Source organism: Nothoprocta perdicaria, unplaced genomic scaffold (assembly GCF_003342845.1).
Source record: "Nothoprocta perdicaria isolate Ctin4 unplaced genomic scaffold, notPer1 scaffold_35, whole genome shotgun sequence".
Lineage (NCBI taxonomy): Eukaryota > Metazoa > Chordata > Aves > Tinamiformes > Tinamidae > Nothoprocta > Nothoprocta perdicaria.
Window position 1 is genome coordinate 1,502,014 of NW_020455588.1, and position 26,208 is coordinate 1,528,221.

General features: G+C 38.5%; 1 protein-coding gene across 4 annotated transcripts in view; it reads right to left on the reverse strand.

Moving 5' to 3' along the window:
- Positions 1 to 26,208, reverse strand: part of MCTP1 (multiple C2 and transmembrane domain containing 1) — a 206,082-nt gene that overhangs the window by 124,829 nt on the left and 55,045 nt on the right. For 3 of the 4 annotated variants that reach the window (XM_026044074.1, XM_026044075.1, XM_026044071.1), the window contains exons 3-6: positions 19,112 to 19,254; positions 16,397 to 16,476; positions 15,728 to 15,836; positions 8,995 to 9,033 (exon numbers count right to left, since the gene is read on the reverse strand). In XM_026044074.1, coding sequence (XP_025899859.1) covers positions 8,995 to 9,033; positions 15,728 to 15,836; positions 16,397 to 16,476; positions 19,112 to 19,254 — 371 coding nt within the window. The remainder of the gene's footprint in view (positions 1 to 8,994; positions 9,034 to 15,727; positions 15,837 to 16,396; positions 16,477 to 19,111; positions 19,255 to 26,208) is intronic. The other variant, XM_026044073.1, reaches the window with a different exon arrangement.

A 26,208-nucleotide genomic window follows, 5' to 3' on the forward strand; every position in this document is an offset into this window, starting at 1 on the left:
AATAGAAGACAGACTTCACATTGCAGACATCTTTCCCTAAAACTTAATTTCACCATGTGACAATGGTACTTTCTAATTACCTAAATACCCTTGGAAAATCCATCCCATATCAAGATGGCAGCATTATAGCAAAATGAAGAAACATGCACAGATCTTTGAAAACTTGTCCTAGAACAGAATTTTTTCTTCAGATAATTTTTTCCTTCAGAACGCAGATGAGTATGGATCCTCCCTTCACTCGGTTACCTCAAACACATAAAATAATTTTAAAAACACTTCATTTTTAATTTCTCTGGAAATAGACGGAAAGCTAAACTTAGTAATTCCAACAGGGGAATTGTTATGTATGTGTATGATGCATATAGTATGATGCATATAGTATGATGCATATAGTTAGAATACAATTGCAAAGTCCCCAAAATGGTCCTACAGCAGCAGGGCTAATGGCCTGTAGATGGTTACACGTTCCTGGACTGCATGTGGTGAGCCTAAGCCTGCCAGGTTTAACCAGAAGCTCAGTGTCCTTTCTAGTTCTGGGTATTTGTTGCACACTCCTACAATTAGACTTCTTGGATGATGCTCTCCGTGGGACACAGTGCAAGGAGGTCTTGCTGCCTTGAGGAGGACATCTGAGAAGATGGGCCAGGGCTTCTGCAAAATACCTGTCCATGGCAATTAAGATTCACCTCCAAAGTCATCCCTAAACAGAGTTCGGGGTTTGTTTCATTGGGAACCTTTAAATATCAACCAAAAAAATAAAATCAGTACTCCTCACCATAGATAATGGTTCAGCACACACACAAATACAAAAGAAGTATGACATGAAAACCAGCATGATTAAAGACTGCTTCTAATTCAATAGAGAAGTCATAATTCTCCCCAAATTTCTAGGATGCTTGCATGGCTTGGACAAAATCTTTAAAATAAATCTTGGGAATGCCAACAGCTGCTGCTCCTGTACCTTGCCTGCTTCGGGGAAAGGCCACGGGACTGTCCAATGCCCCAAACCACGCTCCCACACTGCCTTCGCTCTGCTGGAAACTACACCTAAGAATTGCTAAGTGCTAAGAACTAGGCACTGGCATCAGTCACCCACACACGGACACTGTGCTACAGAAGGGCCTTCAAAGGGAACGTAAGAGTCTTTTAAACATTTGCTCCATTACGACTGAACAAGTTTCATAAACAAACTAGCACTGACAATCACCAATACAAAATATTTATCATCATTTGCTATAAGAAACAATTTACAATTTTAGGATCTACAAACTGCAACATCATATTAATTTTTAATCCCAGTGGAAACTAACTTATCTCATCGAGAAGCTAAGAAAGTCAGTTTTTAATGTGTTAAATCTGGTCTGGATTATTACTACAGAAACCTGATACTGCTGCTGTGGTACCAATTGTATGATAAAAGTGTAATATTTTTAGTAAGAGCTGCTTCTTTTGTGGCATCTCGAGCATTTTCACCATTTGCCAAGCCCAGCAATCATGCACACTGTGTAAGTGCTGGGAAAGCTAAAACTGCCTTTGCTGGAGCCAGCTCCAGGGTAATCTGATGAAAACTGTGACTAAACCAAGTGGAGCTAAAGCCCTCGCCATGCCTTAGATTTTCTGGGAAAGGACAGAAACATTTATACAAGACCAAGGTGCGCTGGAAAGAGCTGAGAGACGTGCTGTGTCAGTACCTCCGCCCTTCTCTTCCTCCTTGTAATTCATTTTGGAAATTAGAGCTGCTCTACGAGAGAGCAAACTGATCTCCTGCCAGCCCTGCTATTGCCCAAAAGGACCATCAGTGTCACCACTGCCCTAACACAGAAGTGACCCTGACACAGAGCAGTCCAGTGGCATCCTCCACCTCATGGGATCTCCCCGGGCTTTCGTGACTGCGAGCCTGAACGCAGAAAAATAGCAGCAAAATCCTCCTCAGCTCTTCTGATTGCTGACCATTTTGGCTGTTGTCTTTCACACATTACTAACGCAAATATAAGCCTCAGCAAATATTTGCATAATTTTTATAACCAGATGTCTGACAGCCACTATTTGCAGCGGTATCTGTTCTGACATCTTTTACCTCTATTCCATTATTTAGCAGCTTTCCTTCAAGCACTATTTACTGCTGCTCAATTGACATCTAGAACCTCATGGCTCATACCAGTATCTTCTAAATCCTGGCATATTTTTTCTCAAGAATACAAAGCAAATAATCTTACTCTCTATTCTGAGTTTCTACGCAGCTTTCATTGAAAGATTCTGAATTGACTGAAAATTTCTTCAATAAGGAAATACCATATAACTCTGTATATCAGTTTACATTTATAATCCTTAAGCTACCCTTTGATATTTCCAATTTCTTCTCTACTCAAGCAGCATCTCGTTCCAATGGAAAAAGCATTTTTCAACTTTAAAATAACAAAAAGGCTTCATAAATATTTTATATTAAGAAAAGAAAAATCACCAATCACAAACTTAAATAATTTTGTGCCTAACTCAAAATATCAAGTAATTATGCCATAGCTTTGGGCATTTTAGTTTGTGCCACTGGGACAGGCTTCTTTTTAGAAAAGCATATATAATAAATTTTCAAAATGGGCAGCAATGAGAAGCTGCTATCATAGCACATTTAACAAAAGATTTTTATTTATAATGTATTTTTCTCTTAAAATATATATAAAAGTTCTTCTAATGCTGACTTAAAGTCTTAACAGTAATCTAAATGCAAATTAAAAATTAACTGTAATTCATTTGCTGAAGGCAGTAAATATACACTTCTATCATAATTGTAATTAATTGAAAGTAGCTTCTCTATTATGACTTCCAGATGATAAAACATTTTTAGTCTTAGTTTATACTTGACCTATTGCAAGTCAGACTCCTTATCTTCCTTTCTACAAATACTAGATATTTGTTTGCAATTGATTGGTCACATGTTTAGCACAAATTAATAACCTAAATTGAGATTATTATTACATTTTAGTTTAATTTAGCAGTCTTGTCCTTAGAGTCCTAAGCTTATCAATGGTAATACAAGACAAAAGAAAAGGTCCAAGGGAAGAGAAGGGTGAAATCTTTTCTTCACACTATTTACCAGAATACTACAGTTTAATGGGGGGGGGGGGGGGGAGGGGGTGATAAATGTTATACGTCTATTTCCCTCCACCATATTTGGCTGAAGAGGCCAAATCATTTGTTTCTCAGCTCACCCTTAAAGCACTCAAGGCGCAACTGGTTCTTACCGAGTCAGTAGTGGAGCAACTGTAACTAGGTCCTCTAACCCTCCCTGAATTCAATGCTGCTTCAGAGGTGGAAAAAAAAAAAAAAAAAAAAAAAAAAAGGACCGGAGTAGACCCTTATTCAGCTCAAAATACTTTTCAGTTAAATGAAGAGTACTTCTGATAGAGCTCTCTTAGTTTTAATTAATGGGTTCTGACTTTGGCAAAATTCCTTCCCTCAACTAACGACCCTTACATAGGAAAAGCGAGTAAAAACTAAAGTTATTTCTTGGCATGCAAACTGTAAGGATACTGAGTATACCAATTACATATTTGTAAAAGTAAGATTTATGAAAATAAGCTGTTTATGCAAAATAGTACCTCACCTGCTCTCCAGCACAGCTAGTCCAAAATTTTCTTGTCTAACAGCTTATCGGGAGGAAATGCTGTTCAGGGAAAAATCCAGTCACAGGGTGAGAGCATGGCAATTTCTGCAGCACTTCCAACAGAACCAGGGTAAACAGTTGTCCTGGTTGCCCATCTTCCCGGCTGTTGGCAACCTGGCCTCCTTCCCAGTACCTATAGGCTCACTAACACATCCATACGTTGCTTGGTGAACACGGGAGCTCTAAGAGTGCCCAGGTTCTCCACTGCACGCCTCACCTCCAAGCTGGCAGCTGGGAGGACAACAGCTGCCCACCAGCAAAACGACACTCTCAGTTTGGATGACCACAACTAGCACCGAGACACTGAACATGGCCACTCCCTTGTAAATTTAGGGAGCAGAAAGGGAGGACAAGTGGACAACTGAACAAGATATCCTACATTTCTGAACGCGTCTTCCTGCCTGACAAATCAGAGTAAGATACAGGTGCTGCACTCTCAATCACTGAGCTAAGCATGGATATTCTGCCTATTTATGTAATAGGCTATATGTACCTTAAATAAAAACCAAGAGTTGGTTGTTGGCAGTTATCCTACCTTGATACATTCATCTTAGACTGTGTATTTTGATGCCCTATGGGACTACAAACACTATGAAGTTTATGACAGTTCTGAGATGAAAGCCAGATAAATTTGTCACATCTCTTTTCTGGGCAAGACCAGTAATCCCACATTGTGCAAAATCTCTCTATATTATAACAGAAGTATATAATCATCTGTAAACATTATGCATGCTCTCAGAAAGTATCTTTATAGAGGCTTTCTACACGCTCTACAATTACTAAGGATCTAACACGCAGCAATGATTGCAAGCAAACCAATCTGACCAAGTAACCTCGCTCGACCATTTAATTTTTCCCATCTTCTCACTGCAGTAAAACTTCTTATAACATGGCTGTTTCCTCTTGCACACTACTCTTTCATTAACAGTTAAACATTGCATAATATCCCTCCAAATTAAAAAAAAAAAAAAGTATATTTTTTTTCATTCTGATGTGAGAATTTGGCCCACATTACTGTGATAAAACATATCCACCCATGTCTAGGGAAGAGACTGGCTTAATTTGCTTCCTGGGGGATACTGCAAGGGACAAACCCAGCTTTCTGATGGAAACAGTAGACGGGAGACTCCAGGGAGTTTGCAGAGTGCCCATCACTGCAGATTTGTACGGACGGATTAGACAAACAGCTGTCAACCACAGTTTAGCTATCAGTGCTCCTGCTTGAGGGTAGGAAGACAAGTTTTCAGCGCATTAGTACTATTTTCTGTGTATTTCACACCCATCCTGGACACAGGTTTTTTAATATCCAAGACACTTGAAATTCTGGGTAAGGAAGTGAGCTGTTCACTGTTCACCACCTCTCTCTGTCTTGCCACTAGCCCCACCTCTCTCTCCCTCTCAGACGGTCCCTTTTCCTTCCAAAGTTAAATTTCCAAAGCAAATTATATCCATGCTATCCCGCAAGAACTAGTAAAACTGCCCTATCTCAAGCCATCATCCCATTTTTTGAATTAGCATCCTGTAAGCATACAGCAATCTGTACAGCGAGAGAGAATCAACGATAAAATACTGACTAAACTTATATTCCCCTCAGTCTGCTCTGAATAAAATGCAATGCTCTTTGAAAGAGAGAGTCTCAAAGAGAAAGTTTCTGCTTAAATTAAAGCAAGCAATAAGTGTCAGATGCTAATAAAATTACTTGATAACTCTAAGTAATAACAACCTTCATATATCTACAAAGCTTAACATCTTACTATTTCAGAGGAAGCACTGTCTGCAGTCAGCACGTAATAGTGGGGGTAACATTCTGCAACAAAAAGAAACATTTTTGGTTTTTAAATGCATTCACTTTATCCCTCTTGCACACTATAATGGGGGAGAAAAAAAAAAAAAACCTTTTGGCTGGCAAATATGTTTGCTCTGAATTGCTCTGAATTGTAATTTTTGTTCCATCAACCACAGGTCTGGTATTTACCCTCTTGATTTCAACACTACTCCGTATTATGCAAGTACTAAGAGCAGTGCATTTTATCCAGAAGAAAATAAAAGATCTGTTCGCAGTAAGGCCAAAACAAAACAGAAAAGGAAATTCCATCATCAAAAGCTAAGAGGGTAAGAACAGGAAGTATTTAATTAAAGCGAACATCTTCATTTTGTACAAGTGAAAAACACTGCATTTCAAGTATCTTTCTTCTGTCACTAGCATAAGGATTTAATAATGGTAAAGACAATTTATTTTTTTTAAAGATAACACTGCACTGAACATAGCATACAAATGACAAAGACAGTAACATGTGTATTTCTTAATTAATGCTGCCAACATTTTCATAGGCTCTCTTCCCGTATATTTTCAGTTATCAATTAAGACTCTGTGCTGTAGAGAAATAGTAAATTAAGAGATAGAATTGATTTTTTTTCCTGAATGGTTTCATATAGAAATGTTAAGAGGACATTAACATTTTTCCCTCAAGCGTAAGGAGGAGGAGAACTACTCTTCCAATTTATCTGTACTGGTTCATGCTAGTAGTAGTAGCATCATCCTTTGCATCAAATGACTCAAACGGAGGATTCTGGAATGGAAAAACCACTTCAGGCAGAGGCACTGTCCACCACACTGTCATTGTTAGTAACCAATGACTCCTCTGGCAAGTTGGACACTTTTGTGATCCTGCTCTATCTAAACAACATAACCACAGTGTTTGGTATCTAGAAAGTGTTTTGCTTTCTAAAGCAAAACAAGATGCAGGAGATTTTTTTGCTTCAAGTCAAATACTAAGGGCAATCAGGAAAAGCTGCCAGGAATTGCCAAGAATATAGTGCAAGAAATATAAGAAAACAGCATCAATCCTTCACGGCTGGGAGAAGTGCAGACAGGGAAGCAGCTGAAGTAGACGGGCATGGAAAGAAACTTCCATTCCACTAGAAAGTTTCTGAAGAGGTTACCAGGTCACAACCAGGAGCTATGGAAAGCAGAGGGAAGTGGCTGCATTTTAAACAGAAGTGAAAAAAAAAATGCCCTAAGGAAAAAAAAAAAAAGATCTAAGGAATTGATCTCTAAACCACTGGAATAAAGGCATAGATACACGGAGATTAGTTGGCAATCCCCCAGTTCACCAATATATGCACAAAATGTTTAAAAATCCTGTTGCTACTCTTTTTCATAGCCCATTGGGAGCCTCCTTTCGCATCTTCTTTTTTCCTAGGACTGACTTCTATTTCATTTTTGAATGAAATACTTAAAATCACTGAATTTCATTTTTGCTAGTTTCACTCAAGGAAGTTGTCCCTCTGACGGAGCTCGTGCGAGTCCTCTACCTCCCGTGAATATTTATCAAGACAGGAATAAAGCAAACAAGAAAGGAAAAAGAAATCATCAAACACAGAAAATGCGTGGCTGCAACACCACTAGAGTTTTGTAAACACAGCTTTACACACGAAGTAGGTAAAATACATAGATGTGTTTACCCAGCTATTTCATGAGTGCCTCACTTCACCCTGAGCACGCCCACAGGAAGCAGAATTTGGAATAGATGTTCAGCATTTCATCAAATTATTTTTTCAAGGGGTACGAATACTGTGATAGAGCAGATTAGTGATCACTCCTTTTACAACTATTGCTTGAGTGAGTGAGAAAAAGTAATGCAGAGCACAAGCACCAGTAATGCCAACTGCTCTGCATAATCACACCTTAGCTTTAGGCTATACGTGCTACAGAAAAGTGAGATTTAAAGTAGAGGGTTTTTTAAAAAAATCTTACTTCAGTCTACATTAATGCATTAATAGAAATGCCAGTGTACTTCAGAGAGTTTAAAGAATATATTTGGGAAATCAGCTACAAACAATGACAAGGAAAATACACACTTTTTTCAACTTTCAGAAATATAAGACAAACACTTCCTCAAGAAAAAGGATCTCATTTAGGAGATTTTCTCTATTATTTAATAGAATGAAATATCTGTTTCTAGACAACTCTTAAATTGGTGAATTTAATATTATCCATCCTGCACCCTTAAGCACAGCAATATTTTGACAGTATTTTTTGTAGATTCTTTTTTTCATTTGTTTTAATGACAGTCATTCCAAGATTAGGAATTCTTGTGGAGTTCCACGGGAGAAGGGAGCAGATTGCAATGAAAGTGACTTCAATTACAAAACATATACTTAATATAGTGTTACATATGCATCACACATTACAAATTTAGGTTAGATAAATATTGATGTCATATTTAAATTCCAACTTTCTCCACTCGCCCAATCTTTTGATATCCCTCTTTGTGAACAGCAGCTGTTGAACGAAGGGTTATCAGATGAATGCAACGAGAAAGCACACAACAAAGAACAAAGTAGTTCAGCTGAGCCGTTCAGAAGACCCCCCAACTATCCTGTTGCAGCCTTCATTCAGGATTATCAGTTGACAACTGTGTCAAACACTAATGAAGCTGAGCAAAATTCCTCCTACGTCAAATTTACAACTCTCACCCAACCAACAAAACACACAGAGCACATCAGAAAAGAAGAAAAAAAGAAAATAAGAAAAAAAAAAGACAAATGTATTTCAGATAACTGAATACTATTTTTACTTACGCAAATAGTAAGAAGGCTCACAACCCAAAAGCAGCATGGCAGCATTAGGAAAAAAAAAATCCCAAAAATATGTTCATTATCTTCTCTGAAATGCACACACGGAATAGGTAAAAACTGAACTGCATTCTACCCCAGGCAGCCGCCCAGTCTCACCTCACTAGGAAGAAACACACACACACTTTACAGCAAGATACTGAACACTCCGCTAGATGCATTTAAAGACCTGTCCAAAATCGAAGGCTGGAGTGGATTTCATAGGCACTTTACCCTTGGGAAACCAGGATACTTGTGCTCACATCCAGAGAAACGAAGTTGGGAAAAATTAACCTCAAGAACTAGTCTGAAAACTTTCACATACAAGAGTTCTAGTCAGTGACAACAAAAAGTAATTGGAAAGCAAGAGTTATCACCTGTCAATAATTCTTTATGTTGACATTAGGAGTTAAGGAGTAGGCTTGAAAGAAACTATAAATGACAAGTAGAGGTATTTGTAAAAGAATCAGGATATGTTTACCCTTTTATTAATTGAAGTTGCTGGATAACTCCAATATAGGCTAAAATGCTACAACAAAGTTCAGAGATTTAAAGATTACATTAAAGGTTCACCTGAACTGTCAAACAAAACAGTTTAAGAGAGTATAATTCTGCACCACAAATTTCCAGCCCTAGAAAAACATTTGGTAAACAACACAGTTCCCCTGGAGAAGAGGGGGAAAAAAATAGTCAGAAGATCACATGCTAAAAGTTACCTTACTTGATCTTTTCCAACTCTTCCTCATTAGCATTGTCTGAAAATAAAATAGAGCATTTTAATTACCTTTTACTCTGAAATACAGAAAAGGAGGCCAACTGTCTTCTACTGAGACAATCCACAATCCACATTGAACCAGCACTACAACTGAAGCAGCAACACATACACTCCACTCACAGCTACACAGAACTGAAATGAAACCACACGACTAGAAGCACTGTTCACGCCCAGGCATACTTTCTGCTTAGGATGTATTTATTTCATGAGGCAATGCAGCAATGTATGAAAAAAAAAAGTATTAAAAAATTTAAAAAGGCAGAGGTAAGCAAGGAAAAACATCAACCTGCAACTAATGACAGGGACTTACATTCTGAGTGATACTGTCCCTATTCTTTAATATACCACAACTCTTCACAAGAGCCTGCTGTTTAGTCCAGTCAGTGTAGATGCAAAGAGTAATCCTACATGGTGTGCATTGGATGACATACATCTAACAACATCTTTAAAGGCTACTGCTGCTACATAGGTCCATGTTAATGAAAGTAGTTTTATTTTTTGATAATTATACAAATAGATTGCAATAAAATTCACACCTTAAGTTCAATTCCTATAATCTGAGTACGCTCTAGTTCTCACTAAAAATAGTTCTAGAGCTAAGTACTGCTAAATCATTTAATTTATTTTGAACTATAAATATTCAAGGCTGGATAATAATAATATTTGTGATGACTGAGGAAGAGGAAGGTGGTTTGCATATCACATGACATATAACAAAAAAAGTTTCTTCACTGATAACACTACCCCCAAACACCAACTTTGTCATAAAAATCGGTGTTGGATACGTGGGCAAGGGAGCAGGTAGCCCTCCCATGTCCTCCAGCTTGGGTTGACTGCTGAGCACTAGGTCCACGTGACCTGCTCTTTCTCTAGGACAACGATCTAGGAGCACGGAGTCTGGGACTCAGTCTGGAGGAGGCACCTCCAGCACCAAATCTGGTGCTCAGCAACACCAAGTACTGAGACTGTGCCTACTGACTTCAACGATTCTTCACTTGCTCTGGATAAATATCCACAAAAATTGCCCATGCTTTATTGTCTTTTGATAAATATTTTGATAAATATTAGAGTCTCTATTTCCATAGAAAAAATCATTCAGATGTCTTCAGTTATACATCATTTGAGAACAGCAAGAAGCCCAGGACAGTGCATAAGGCATCATGTACCAGCGGCAGGTGGTAACGTATTACATTTACTGAAACAGAGCTGATCCTCTTTCACTACAGAGACCTTTCACTTTCTGGCTGTCAACTTATGAAGCTGTTACACTTTTCTTGACTCTTCAAAACAAAACACACAAAACCCAACACCTAGAATCCAGCAGCCTGTCACCTAAATAATCCATAAGAACTTTGTCAGGTTGGAACACGAAGTGTCCACAGACACAGATTCATAATCATTAAAACAGACAGACCAGTCAAGATGAGGGTGGACAATCTATCTGTGAAGACAACTCTTGTTTAAAGCAGTGTTGAGGAAAGGCAGAGGGATCACTTTGTACAATTTAATAGCATTTGGTACCCATGCTTACCCTGAGTAAGAATAAATCGTTTCTCCTTCAACTTCTTTATCTCATAAAAATAAACATTTCTTTTATTGGACTATCACTAAAACTCTTTTTGATTTTTATAATTTTAAAAGATACTTATTTTTTTTTCCTATCTAAACACAGCTTATTGGGAGAAAAACAGTCTGCAGGAAAGCTTTTAAGCTGCTCTGAGGAGTTAAAGCCTAAGGCTCAAGCTCTGCCACAAGTTAGTGATTAATACAATGCTGGGACTTTGGTGAATGTGCAAAGATACTGAATGTTTTAAAAAGCTTACTTGTTTTTATAGGTAGAACAAAAGAAGCATATAAACATTAAGCAGCCTGAGGTGAACAGCAGTTCTTGGACAAGAACTCCGAGTTCCCCGGTCCCATCCCAGGACCTGTGCCACTTATACCATAACATTTCCCCTTCTTGTAGATGCTTCATCCTACACACCTACAAGCCAAAGCAAAAATTCAGCTTCACGGGGGTTTGAATGACACTCTAGGAAAGGGGGAGAATTTGGCCCCCAAATCAGAATCTACTACATTTCTAATATTATTTCAGCTTTGAGCTGTTAAGTTTGTGTAGCAGCTATGGAAACATATGACTGTACTGTTGAATGCACTGGCATTATCACCAGCTATAGCAGAACAAGCCAAGGTAATCCCAGCTACCCTTAGAAGCCAACAAAGTAAATAAATAGCATAGAACAGGCTATGATGAATGACCTGCATGGAATTATTTCATATAGAAATATTCCATGCCCCGAGTACAATTCTGTCATTCTTTTCTACTGTGATATTATTATCTTTTTGACAAATAAATAAAAAAATCTAGTTACATTGTAAGATTTAGCACAGCAAGCATACTGCAGCATACTAATGTTGCTAACACTTTTTACGTGAAGCAAACAAGTATTAAGCCTCATTTAGGATAAATGATTTAAGGTAGGACCAAAATAATCCCATGAATTTTCTTCTCATTAAATAGCAACCTCCAAGTAGCATTCATATGTTCCATTTGCCCCCTTTTCTATGCTTCTCAAGCAGCTAGCAGCTACAGGGCAGTAATTCCCAACCTCTGCTGGCCACAAGGCAACCGTTGTGATGAAGGAACCCAATTTCTAATTTGGGTGGCCAAGAGGCAGAGCTTGGGAGACACGCAGCAGCTCGGCGGGAACTCACAGTTACTTTGCAAGTTCTCCAGGGACGAGATGTGAGCACGGAGTTCTGCTAGGGAGAGAGGCAGAAACACTGGCATGCACCGGGCCCGAGGACGGCGCGGCGGGAAGCGGCACGCATGCAAGCGGCTCGGCCGCATGCACAGCGCCACGCGCAGCCAAGGCAAGCAGCAGCTGCAGCCTGCAGTACCATGAGCAGAATACACCCCAAATAATAAGTAAATAAGCAGCAATAATCCAAGCAGGCTCCACCTGAGCGGGCCAAAGCCAAGCTTTAAATAACCACAGTCTGGAAAAATAGTAAGTTTTGCAAAATATATACAGTGCATCATACACAGCTTACTGTTAGGAGCAGAGTTAAAACAGTTTTTATTTTTATTTTTTTTTTATTGTTTTTATTTTGTTTTTGGCAGTTCTCACAGGTTTTGTGTGTTTTTATGCGTGTATACTCAGATACCTTTTTAAAAGCAATATTCTTTGCTTGCTTTGGTTGTCTAAGCTATCTGTGCTCACACAGCAAAGTCATTAAAATTGCTATATTAACGTAAAGGACAAATTTTAAATGAAAATAACTTAGTAGAGTTAGTGCACTGCAACTTGGGTCAGGTTCGATTCTGGAGGACAACAAAATACTACTAAACATTAAAGATACTTAGTCTGAAGATACTTAAATAATTCATTTATTATTTTTGAATCCTATTAAATAAAGTTTAAAAATGAGAATGAATTTGGTCACCTTTATTTCAACAAATATCAATAATAAGAGATCTATTCACATATGTGATTCAACCACTTGATGTTACTACAAGATTATTAATTGTAAAACCCACATGTGTCATGCCCTTAGCATAGGCATTAGGTCACAAAAGGCAAAGTAATTTGGAAACAACAAGCGCAATCTGACTTTATCTTAGGTATTGAGAGCTTTTAGCAATAAATTATAAGGAAAAACATCTCACCAGTCAACGCACTGGAAATCTGCATCTCATCAGAACTTCTTTCAGAAAGATATGCTACTCCTGCATCAATAGTACTTATTTTCTAAATAGCCACCCCCAAATCCATATTTTTTACCCTTTCACTCCAAACTTTCCAACTGGAATATGCTATCCTTCAAGAGGAGTGCCAAAAGTCTCACTGTTTAGCGCACATAGCTATGATATTTTGACATATCAAGAAATTCCCCCGCTTCAAAACTTGTGCTTTCTCTACACATTATTCCCAAATGTGCAAACTCTAAATAAATAAATAAAAGTTTCCAATCTCTCCTATTCAGGTCGCTGAGGATCTTGTTGGTAAGTGCAATCTGCATCACTTACCAAACAGTATGCTCACAAACGGCAAGTTTTGCTCATGAATGGCTGAGATTTGGCTCGTCAGTACAGAGCAGTACACAGAGCAAACACAGTGGCATTCTCATGCTATAGCCATGTGGGAAAGCTAACACTTCTTTTCTTTGATGAACTTAAGAAGCATTCTCAATTTAGGTTTATGAAATTTAAATTCTTTACATATAGCAACAAATACCTCAATTTTTTTCATGGTTTTCAATCAAATTTCATTTTTGAATGAATTTAATTTCATTTTTATATCTATGTCAAAATTTATTTCAATAAAATTAATTCAATTAAAATAATTTAAATGACTGCCTATATAGAGACAGCTGAGTGAAAAAAAGTAGCACATTTGTGAATGGAGGGGTTAGTTTAGTTGCTGTTTTATATTGTCCTCATTTGCATAGCACTAAATATATGTAAATACTAGGCATAATCATCATTAGACATAATATTGGAAAATTTATTCATCTCAACCACATTACATTTTATCAAAATCATCCTCAATCTATTTTAAAAACAACCAAGGATGACGATTTAATTGGGGTGATATATCTTGTAATATATCTGCTCTTTAGCGAGTAAATAAAATCTAATAAATAATAAATAACTTCATGTGAAAATTGAAAAAAAAAAACTCCTATGCTTTGAATTATTAAGCCCACAACATATTCTTATACACCAATTCAGTATTAATTTTGTAGGTCATCTTCCCCTCCCTGTCATATCAAACCTCTAATTCCACCAGAATTCTTGTTAGAACTTTCTCGAAGACACGTAACTTGGAAAGATCGATTTCTCAAACAAAATACAAAACTTCAGATTAAGAAGCGAGTACTCCATCTGGAACATTTTCAGGGTGAAGTCCAATACAACAGCAGTTCAGATGAAAAGCTAATCACTTCAGGCAAAGCAGAGAGTTTGCAAGACACAACGCTAGCAATGCTGTGTACCACCTTTACAGCAACCACTCCTCTTACTGGAGTAATGGGTGGCTGGGTACAGGCTGCTTTCCTGTTGGAAAGGCTGCTTTCCAACAACGCCGTGCACCCCCACTATTTGGAAGACTCAGTTAACTGCGTAATATTCATTTTACTGCATAAATATCCCCTTGAAAAAACAACCAAAAAGACATTTTACTGCAGTGTTGTGGCTTATTTTTCTCATTGCAATTTTCCTTAGCTCTCTGTGTAATGAATTCTTACTTATACTGAACACCACACTATTACCCGTATAATGCAAAGAGGAAACAAATCTTTATCTATCGTCCATATTAATGGTGTCCCATATAAAAGCATAATATTTCTCTGCTTTATGACCTCGGATTATGGGAGGATAATGCCAAAACAGCTTGGACAACAAAGCTACTACTGACCGAGTCAGATTGCTTTTTTCCAAACACACACACAAAAATATGTAATCAAATCTGTTTTCTAGTGTAATTGATAAACATTTTAGTTCAGTGGTATAAATTTGCAAGATGTTCTGAGTTGTTTAGATGAAGTTATTGCTTAAATTAACAATAATACTTCATATAGAAAACCTTTCCAAGACATTATTATTGGTTTCTGTTATTTTTGGAATGTCATGAGGAAAATTAATGGGCGAGACAGCCGTTCCCAAAACTCCATCTCTGTTATGCCAAATACCAACACCTAATTCCAATAATGGACTTCTTGGTATATTTAGATAGCTCAAAGAAAAGCAGAAAAAGAGCACTGCAACAACCCATTAATGCTCCTCCTGTTGGGTATTCAAGCAGATGGATCACGGTAATGTTCCAGAACATATGTAAGCAAATGCATGAAACTCATATAGCTGACCATACTCTTATTAAAAGAAGAAAGACTAAATTTCAATGGAGATTTTCATCAGATTAACAGGTTTTTTTCTTGACTTCCTTGATGCCAAAGGAATCCATGTTACTTTACAAACTCTGAACAGAGTTCACTGTATTTCTACCATATATATTCCTACCATAAATGTTCCACTACTACTCAAGTCAAAAGTCAGACAAAAAGTAGTAAAGTACACTCAACTATATTCAGAAATTGTCATAACTGACAGGATCTATAAAACTGAAAGCTATTTTCAGTAATAGCTAAGCAGCTAAGAAATGCAAAATTTATGAAGGAATTATAATAAATAGGGAAAAAAGTTTAATTTTGTAATCAGAATGTGCTTATAAAATTGCAAAATATCAAATAATACTATATTGCTAAATGCCAAGAAGCATAAATATTACTTTTTTCAAGTTTCTTTCTTTTCAGAGTAGAATAGGATTCAAACATCCATATCTGGAGACAGGAGCACTAGGTCCAAAACTCCTTGACAGTAATGAAACTGGTTTATTGATGTTCTTCCATAATAATCACCAGCATTGACCGGCAACTTCACTTGAAGCTGCTAAACATTTATGTTCAATCTAGATCCCTCACTATTAGCATTTGGAGGATCCAAGCAGAATTAGGCATGCTGTACTGTATCAGAAATACTATTTAGTATTCTCTTAAGTGGTAGAAAACCAAACTTGTTTCTGAACATATGCTTTCCTCTTACAGTGCTTTAAGTCATCCTACCACAGGAGGACCACACGAAAGAAAATTCTTGTGAAGACACTGAAACTTACTACTTCTCGCTGCTCCTCTCTAGGAGCCAAAAGCACCGACAACAAAATGCTTCCCAGATCATGGTCAGGGTAGTGAGGATCTTTCAGGCTCAAGGTAACATCTGTTTGCCTAAGAGACAAAAACATAAGCATGTGTTTCGATTTCCGGCTCTCATACAATACATCGAAATTTCTGAGTTGTAAATATTAACGGAATAAGCATTTATAGGAAACTACTTGAAAATGATTTCACAAGTTCAGTTTATATCTAATTTTAAAATTTACAGTCTAAAAGCTCCTACATAAATACTAAATGCAGTTACTCTGTGTTAAGTACTACACATACTGAAGTAATTAAAACTGAACTATACTATTAATTTCAATTAAGAGAGAAGGGAAGTTAATCAAACAGTAGGTGGTAATGTTCTGAATGAAGCTAATAGGAAACAGTGGTTATAAAACTAACCTCTCTATAGGCCCTGCAACAAATGTTTGTGTACAATCAGCTGATGTAGCTAACATAAGGCTTACATTCTTACTACCTTAATTCCCTAAATCTAAAAGGTCTGCTAGATTTAAGTGCTGGAGGTTTATTGTTATTATTTTTTACACACAATGATTTGCAGTTCCACAGATATGAAATTAGCAGACCACACAAGCAATTACTCTGGGGGCTGGTTTGTGCCATACCTGTTCAATTCCAATGAAGTCAGATCCAAAAATGCCGAACCAATAAAGTCATCTTGAAGTCCAAAGTCATAATCAAAGACCTAAGATGCATAGGAGATAAAAGCAATTTCCAGCATTAGATTTTTAAATTTCTTTTAAACCTCATATACGGTTCTCGAAGCTCACTTTCCAGAACTCCATTTCCCAGATGTTAAATCAGGCCTAGCTAAAACTAAGCTGAAATTGACTGGCTGCTAAATAAAGTTTGAAACTGCTTTTTTAAAAGTCAGAATGCATAATGTACTGACATGTGGGATATAATACTACTAAGCTCTTTGATGTGAATGCCATCCATTTTATAACAACAGAAAAGCTTTTTATTTTATTGTTTTAATATATAAACAGGCACTTAAGACAACTATAAGCAAAACAAAACAAAAAGTTAAAGAAAGAGGTGTATCATACATTTATTATTTTGTTATGCATCAATTCATACACTTACAAATTTTACATTATAGAAGGCACAAGAGTAGGACATAACTATGAAAACGTAAATAATTGTACCCTTACATCGGTCTGGGGAGGAATAAATTTGTAGTAGATTAGGTTCTGGAGGCTTTATAAATTTCTACATATTGTAAATTTTATAACATAAAAAAATACTGGATAGATGCAGGGAGATACTGACATTTGTTATTCCGCTCTGAGTAGCCTGTCTGCTACCTCGATGCTTACTTGAGAAAGCTGGACAAACTTGCAGAAATCTAGACAGGAACCAGTGACTAGTAAATTGAATAGTGAGGTGGATTATGCCTTCTCAAGGCACAGCAATGAACGAATGTAGTGGTGGCTTTTGGAGGGAAACATCCAAAAAAAGGGGGCGGGGGGAAGCAACAAAAAAAAGTAGTGACATATTTTGTTTTGATATACAAACATCAAAAACATGAAAATATAACTTATGGAAACTAAAGTTTTGGGGCAAATTAATCTTCATGGCAAATATTGTCATAAGAATTCCTGAGAACAGGAATATACTTTCAGCTCTAACAGTGACACTGATGAACAGCCAGTAAGGAGAATACTTAACTGAGATGTAGCAGCCCTAGCTTCAAGGTCTTTGATTTTGATATAAATACCTAAATAATATATTATGGAATCTCTTTTCCAGGCAGTTAAAACTGCTTATCTCATACAAATATATCAATACGCTTAGGGCAGAGGTAAAAAGCCGTTACATATCTCAATGGTTACAGTGCTGCTGTGGGACACAAATGTTTGAATATGTGTCTGAACATAAGTCCCACAGATGCAAACTAGCTGAGTGCAGTACACTCATAACTTTGATATCTAATCATCAGCCTAATGCAGAAAGGAAACAGAAGGATAAAGCTTATGCTGCAAAATAGGACTGTTTCCTCCTCTATTATCAAGAAAAAACACATCAAGAAAACATCAAATGAAGGATTTCACATGAGTTAGTGCAATTTAATCCTGTCTTAGAATACCTGAATAAGCAGTATTAATTTAAATATTCAGACTGTGTGTTCAGAGCACAGAGAGCAAAATACACCTTTCACTGACAGACACAGATTTCCCTGAAAAGACAGGGATATATATTCCTATTCCCTTGCGACCTTAATGAAGATATTGAGTATAAAGAACTCGAAACAGGCAGCTACATCATAACTGTTCCTCCTCAACTCTAATTCTGTCTTTTTCAGTCCTGGGCACATGTTAATGTTAATTCCTTCAAGCTGCTGACAGTAATAAGAGCAGTAAGTGCCACCAAAAAAAATATATAATTAATTTTAACAGTTTTGATAATGATGCAATTATTCAGGCAGAATACAAGAAATTACTGCAGAAGATGGCCAATACAGAGACATACACAAAAGACTTTTCCAATGTCACTGATCTAATAACTATTCTAAAATTCCACATTGCAGTCACAATTTCTGTTATCTATTTCAAATTTAGATTAACAATTACATGAAGCATTACATCAAAGAAATACAGACAAATCTATACAGGTACAATCTAAGTTTTTAATAATTCTCAGAGAATTATTGATCTATGTATGCTTTAATTAGAAACCAAAGACTACAGGGTGTTTTTTTTTTCCCTTTTAACTTTTTCAGAATTGACTTTTTATCTATTTTGGTTTACAAAGGTATAGTTCACTTTTGGAAACACATCACCATGAGACATTTGGACCAGAACATTCTCCATTCCAATCCTGTAGAACAACCACCTGGATCTTCAAGAACAGGGATTTGTACATTCCACTCCAATATAGATAAGTGAGGAATATTAGGGCACTCATACTATTAATTCTGCGTACTGTTGGCTTGTATTTGATTTAAACTGAAGCAACTAGTTTTTTTGAAGAAATTGTGTGTCTCATGGCAAAACTGTTCTCACTTGCAATACATTCAGACCAGCCACAATGTACATGAATCATGCAACAATATTTCTATAAAGAAAATGGATGCCAATAACAAAAAGTTTTCTTTGCCCTAACAAGGGCCTAAGAACAAACTAAAAATATAAAATAATGGCCTGAAACATAGAAAAAAGTCCCCGTACTTACTTTATTTGTTTGGAAATTCCTACATCACCACACAGATGTAATTTTCACCTTTAAAAATCCTTAGTAGTGAAATACTACACAATATTTTTTTTTAGTGTAAAGAAATTGCAGGACATAAAATTTCACAGCCAAACTGAGAGTCTCACCTTTATGTACAAAGGTTCTCTGGGGTGCTCTATAAGAATGGAAGCTTTTTCTTCCCACACAGGATTGAGGTTCTTGTGTATTGTCTTACTTCTAAATACCTCTTTTCCTCCAAGTTTGAACTTGACATACGGATCACTGGTTCCTGTTAAAGACCAATACAGGGATAGAGTTATCTATACTTTTCATACATTAATAGCAAAGAGATTAAAATATCTTAAATAAAACTGAATGCAACCTTGCCTGATAATCAAATAAGAACAATGGAGGAGATGTTTAAAGTTTTGGTTTTACTGTTACATTTCATTTTATACCATGTGATTACTCAGGTAACAGCATGTTAACATCCCAGAGCAGGTGCTTATATGCTTTTTTTTTTTTTTTTCTTGAATTCAAAGTCTAGTCACCCTGGATGAAATATTGGCAGAATTACTTTTCAGTTAACAATATTTTGTCTTTGACAAGGACTAGCATTTTATCTTAATGAACTCACAAAAAAATCAGATTATAAACTCAAACAATTTCTGCAATAACTGATCACATTGTTTTGTTGAAAAGGGTCAGAAAAACACTAAGAACAGTCGCACTGACATCACTGCTATAAACTCCCATGGACTTTACTGTGCCTGGGAACTCCCACCTCAATGAGGAAACCCTTTTTTCAACACTCCTGATGAGCAAATTCACTTGAAGGTCCCTCCACATACTCTGGCTGCGGCACCCGCAACGGAGAAGACAGGAGGCAAACTCCCTGGTACAGCCAAGTAACGAGTTCCTGGGACTAGAAACAGGGAGTAACAACCGACAGGATGGGGGCTGCAGGAAGGGTCAGGGCTGAGGGCACACAGACGAGATGTTCACCCAGGCACACAGCTACACCTGCTCCAAAATCACACCGACTTGCCCTCCCTCGGAGTTTCTCTCCAGGGCCTGCAGTGTTGCTGCTGCCATGCTGCTGCACGGCTCCTTACAACCTGAGCTCAGCTCAGGACTGCGTGGACGAGGGCTAACCCGTGGGAAGACCACGTCGGGGGGCCCATGGGGTGACCATGGGGAAAGGGGAGGCCACAGAGAAGGGAAAGCCCCTCCTCGGTGCATCTCCAGCCTCCGCTCCCATAAACACTTCTGCCCGAATATAACCGCCCCGCTCCCCAAAAAATGAAGCTTGGCTCCTCCTCCTCCTCCGTGAAAAACCCTCCTCTCTGCTCCTTCGCCGTCCTCCCCCTGTGACACAGCACGCTTCTGGGGAACCACATTAGGGAACTGATGCAGCAGCTACTTTGCCGCTGGACGGGTTCCTGTTTCAAGTTCACTCCACATGGCCAAGGAGGGCAGCCTGGTTACACTGCTGCCTCCACGGGGGATGAAGGCAGACTGCCCATCTCCTCCCGTGAGCCTTCACACAAACATAAAGGTGGGCCGTGAAAAAGCTGGACGGAGAAATCTCTCCCCCAAGGTGAGGAGAGGAAAATATTTCCTCCAAGGACGCCAGGCAAGGCCTGACCACAGCCGCGAGATGGCACTGCTCTTTATTGGAAAGTCTAAATCCTGGGCAAAACTCGCTGGGCAAAGCCGGGATTTTGCATTTGCCAGGGTTACGGTTTGGGCCGGCAACAGAGAAGAGGTGACCGACTTGGGCCTTGGCTCTTCTGGGGAGGCAGAGCTCAACTCACTTGCCAGCGAGAACTTTGAAATCCTTTTCAAAGTCTGAGATAAATGTAGAACAGCATGTTGTGAAATATATAATATATATATATAATGAATATTTTCTGATCAAGATGGAAAAAAAAATACTAAAGACTCAAATTTACTAGTACAGTGGGTCATCTGTTAGGTTTACGTAAAATATGCTGCATATAAACTGGTTTGGATCTCCATGCTGTAAAAGCTGATATAGAAACGTGTCTATATGTATGCATGCACACATACACATTTCTGTGTTCTCATTTCAATCAATGTGAACAGTTAAATTTACATACGCAATATTTTTCTTCTTTTAAAGAGAAAAAAACAGAAAGGGATCACTCATGATAACATGTTTCAAAGTGATTACGAACTACTTACACAAGAACATAAAAATTCAAAGACCCTTATCTGTAGAAATTAAGAATATAACAACATTCCTGTCTCTATCATGAGATTAAAATCTTCTTTCAGGAAAAATAAAAAGTAAACAAACTGTGAGCTACTGCTATTCTGCTGAAGGATCACTGCAGCCACAGCAAAGGCAATGTGATTTCTTCACACACGGTGGCAGCCTCTCTTTTCCTACGAAACAACAGCCTCACAGGCACCTGGAGATGCTGCCAACAGAAACTAGCCACTGGTACCAGCACCGGCTGTTATCTGATCCCGTAGAACAGACACACACTCCTGCAGTCCTGCCAATCCAGCTCACTAGCACGTGTGGAAGTGCCAAAAGCACAGCCAGGGTGCAGCCTCCCTCTGCACGCTGTCACCTAAATGGATTTTGCTTTGCAAGTTTAGGCACAGATTAGGTCTCTTGAGCAGACACAAAAACAGGTAGAAACATGCAAGATGTTTCTTAAAATTAATACTAAATTCCCTTCCAGAAGCAGAGATCCATGGTAGTTTAATCAGAGTAAAAACACAAGAAAGGTAAATTTGGTCAGAATAACTATTGGAACTGTAGGTGAAAAGTAAAGCCTAATTGCCCTGTAAAATCTAGACATTCACAACAAGGCTATATGTTAAAGCTTTTTTTTTCCTTAATGAAATCATATTCAACATAGTGTGCTAACTTGCCGACTTAAAACAAAACTCCAGTAAAGTACCAATGAACACAGGGATCATTGCAACCACAAGACCAAGTTGTAAACATGAAACTGATGCAAAGAAGAAGGAAGGATAAGGCAAAAATCCCCGTATTCCACTACAGTATTTGTGCACTTGATTTAATGCGAGAGAAAATTAAGCTGTCAGGAAGTCCAAAATTCCCCCACTGATCAGTTACCTATGATGCACACAATGGGAACTCGACATCCAAATCCTAAAGGCAAATTTTAAGGAAGAAATTACAGGCAAGAAATGTTCGATGCCAGCATATATACATTAAAAAAAAAAAAGAAGTATAACTAAACATAGGGAAACAACATATTAAAAAACAGTAGTCGCTCAGTTCTCACTTTCTTTTAATATTTTAGAAAAATACTGAGTTGGCAATTACATTTATTAGACAAGCTAATTATTTCCCTGAAACACAAAATTACTTAATAATATAAATTTCACTAACCATGACTAAATGCACTGATTCTTTTTTCCAGCACAGCCTAGTGGAAGCTGTGTCTTGACTTACTCAGAGCTATTCCGAGTAACTTCTGAAACATAATAATAAAGCCATAAGCGAGCCCTTTCCTGAAAAATAAGAGTGACTTTGCAATTACTGCCACAGCTGCAGCACAATTGAGCCACAGGCACAATTATTAAGCTTTTAATCTTCTGTCTGGGAACGCCTGGTCTTCAGACAGATGAGGAAAAGGTTTCACAAGTGAAAGCAGAACGGGTCTGAGAAACAGACCTTATTTTCTGTGCCCTCGAGCAGGTCATAGGGGAAAGCAGCAAACCAAGTCACGGGGGTCCTGCTTGGAGGCAGTTATCAGAGCTGCAAAGGGGAGCTGTGGGCACAGGAGGATCTGCACCTACCTGCAGCAGCCAGCCAGACAGTTTCAGGTTAGGGAATTTCACATTTTTTATTGCCAGTTAATATAAACTTTTAATTACCGATTCAGCTACTGAGAAAGGCATTAAATGGCATTAAATTAAGCAAACACTTAGATGATCATCTTTCCTCCCCACTGTGCTAGGTTCAGTTTCAGACCTCCCTTCTCTCCACTCCCCTCACCCTTCCCCGCGCCGGTGCTGGTTTCTCCACAGGCCACTCAGGGGCATCATGGCCCATGGTCAATCCTAGGCCCAAGGTCCACAGACGCCCCTGGGAGCCCAAGGACGTCCTGCCTCCCACCACCCACATGCTCTCACCAAGGCACGAGTCCAAGTGCCTTGTCTCACCAAGTCTGTAGCTGCACGGTGCTACACTCCTCCCGTTTGCAAGGAGCACACAAAGCTCTGCCCCAAAGCCAGAAGCTCAAGGGAAGCTCCAGTGAACCTCCAAGGGTGTTCAAGCAGGAATAAGACTCTTCAGCAGCCACATCCTGCTCCTCCACCCTTCCTCAATAGCTCCATTTTGTCTAGGCTCCTGCATAGCCATGAATTAATATGGGCATAGGGACAAGGCAGCAGCAGCAGCCATGGGCGCTGACCCAGGTCAGCACCTTCTCAAGAGGGACCTCCTCAAGTGTGTGCCCCAAAGCACTGGTGTGCAGAAGGGGAGCATCTGCCCACATGTCTCCGACTGCTGCCAAAGGCTGCCTTTTACTGCTAACAGACTGTCCCTCCACCTTCCTAAGACAACAGCCGTGAAAGCTTCAGATAAAGCACAGGGCAAAAGGCAGCAACTACGCAAAAACACAAACAAACAACAAAAAAAAAATCCACAAACATAAGGGAATAGATTTCTTTATGACTGCAAGCAAGCTGGCAAGATACCCATTTCTACAAGCAAAGATAAGCAATTCATTCCTGCTGAGAACTATAATGAAAACTCTGTCAAGTCCTTCTGTTAGTCTTCCATCTTACTTTCCATCTCAGAAATGCCTCACTTGATCTACTACTCTTAGCAAAAAGAAGCAAATGGCTATGGGCATAACACTGGAGTCTGCACCTTGAAAATGCCCTGCACACACTGGGATAATTGACTCTGTAAATTGTCCTCGTCACCATCCTCGTTCCTCCTTGAGAGGTTCTCACAGATGTCACAGGGAGACAGGCATTTCTCACGAGGCAGCTCCTGAGCCTCCCAAGGTCTTTGCATAGCACCGTGCAATGAGTCAAGAGCAAAGAGCTGGTTTGAATGCACCACACAGCAATTCACTGGTTCAGATGGCTCTTGGATCATTGCATATAGACCTCCCAGTAAAGGGAGGAGGGCAGCAGCCCATCAACAGCCTCCCATCTCTGCACACATGCCTGAGCTTTTGTTCCTCCACAGTCTACAAGGTTTTGCCTAGTCCTTAACCTCAACCTCCTTCACACACAACTTGATCACATTTTTTGCCTGTAAATACTCTAACACAAGAGAGCTAAAAAGAAACATAGCAGAATAGGTCTGCTTAGGAGTACTGATGTTCCAGTCTTTTATTATTAAAGCTAGCAAGAAGACATCACAAATTACTTTATATTAATTTAACAAGCAGATAGTAATCTCCCATTAGCACCAGTCCTTTACAAAAGCTTCCAAGTCTATTTTCTAACTGGTCTTCAGCAACTTCCCACATTCACCCTCAACTTCACGTACAAAATCCAGTTTCCTGTCCTTCCTAACAAAGCATTACCTACCTACCGATGATACTGTTTCAAGTGATGCAAAGCACTTCTAGTTACCTAATACCCGAAGGACGTACACACCACTAAAAAATTGAGTGTCCATCCACACAGATGCTACAGAATGCAGAGCTCCTTTACTCAGACGGCAACAGGGGATATAAAATTTTAATTCTTTGGTTATATTAACCAAAGATGCTGGTTGCAACAATCAGGTCTCTCTAGTTTTCTTTTAAAGACTCAGCCCTGCTCTGAATAAATGTATCCTAAGTACCATGTTTCAATGTAGCCCAGTGTAACAAAATCTATGGCTTTGTTTAGTAAACACTCATTCAAATAAAAGTTAATTATGTTTGTGAAATTAAAACATTAAAAAGGCACAATATTTGATTGCTTTGTTTTTTCATATTGGTGCTATAAATGCCCATTTAGAGCCAAAACAAAACAAAACAAAAAATCAGCTCTGAAACAATAAAAGCCGCTGTTTGGGGGAAAAAAAATAAATCACTGCTCATTATAAATTTTATTCAGATCAATTAGCACATCAGAGCCTCTGTGGGAATCACAGAATTCACTCCACTGCCTCTCCTGCCTTGCTAGTACAGAGCAGACTGATGTCCCACAGGTCACTAGCAAAACAGTGAATTTCTCAAACATACTGGCTTATGTTTACTGGCTGTAAAACCAAAATTTGACCTGGTCAGCTTCAGAGAACTGTTCCATAGACGCCTGCCCTTCTGAACCAGTGTCTGTTGTGTCAATTACTTCCCACATTCTTATTCTCAACAAGCTTTAGTAACAAGTCCTTCTTGACTATGCAACATTCTCAATCCCAATTAAAGAATAAAAAGAAAAAGAGAAAAGAAAGGAAGCACAACCCTCCTTCTCCTACCAAGACAGACCTGCACCTTCTTGGTTTGGGAACATCAGTGCAGTAAGAGATTACCCCAGGAAGAGAAGAATTTTTATTTATTTATTTATTTATTAAAGTGTGACAAAAAGTGGATTAAGTGCTTTGGATGGAAAAACTAGTCTCAGTCCTGCATCACAACTCTTATGTTAACTATTCAAAAAAAAAAAAAAATTAATTCAAGCTAGTTAGCAATGTGAATTTGAAGTAGATTATCTGAATCAAACCAAACCTCTGTGCAAACTCCTGATACAGAATTAATACCCTTAATTAACACTCACCATAAGGGGCACAGTGATCTGAACCAGATGGCTGATACAAAGACAAGCAGCGCCATTTAAGTAATTCACTTAAAAGCAAATTTAGATTAATTTCCCCTAGTGTTCTGATATTAAACAACTTCTAAGCTTTAACTTTTTATGAGGCTTTACTTCAATAACCTGTGCCTTAAGAACAAGAACAAATACAAGCAAGCAAACAAGGCACTTGCCAGTCTCAGTGGGACATCTCCAGGACTCCTGCCCAAGCCCAGGCAGGTCCCACAGCAGCATCACTAGTTACCAAAGCAGCTTTTGGTTGCAGGCAGATGGGGACATCAGCATCTCAGTTGCTACCCAAGTTTGCCTTACGGTATGAGGAAAGCAGCACGCACTCCTCTCCTAAAGGAGACCGCTAAAACAGCTCACAGGTGCCAAGGCTGAGGAGGAACTGCAGGAACTGGAGGAAGGGTTTCTATAAGTATGTCAATAGCAAGAGGAAGACGAGGGAAAATGCTAGTGCACTGCTGAA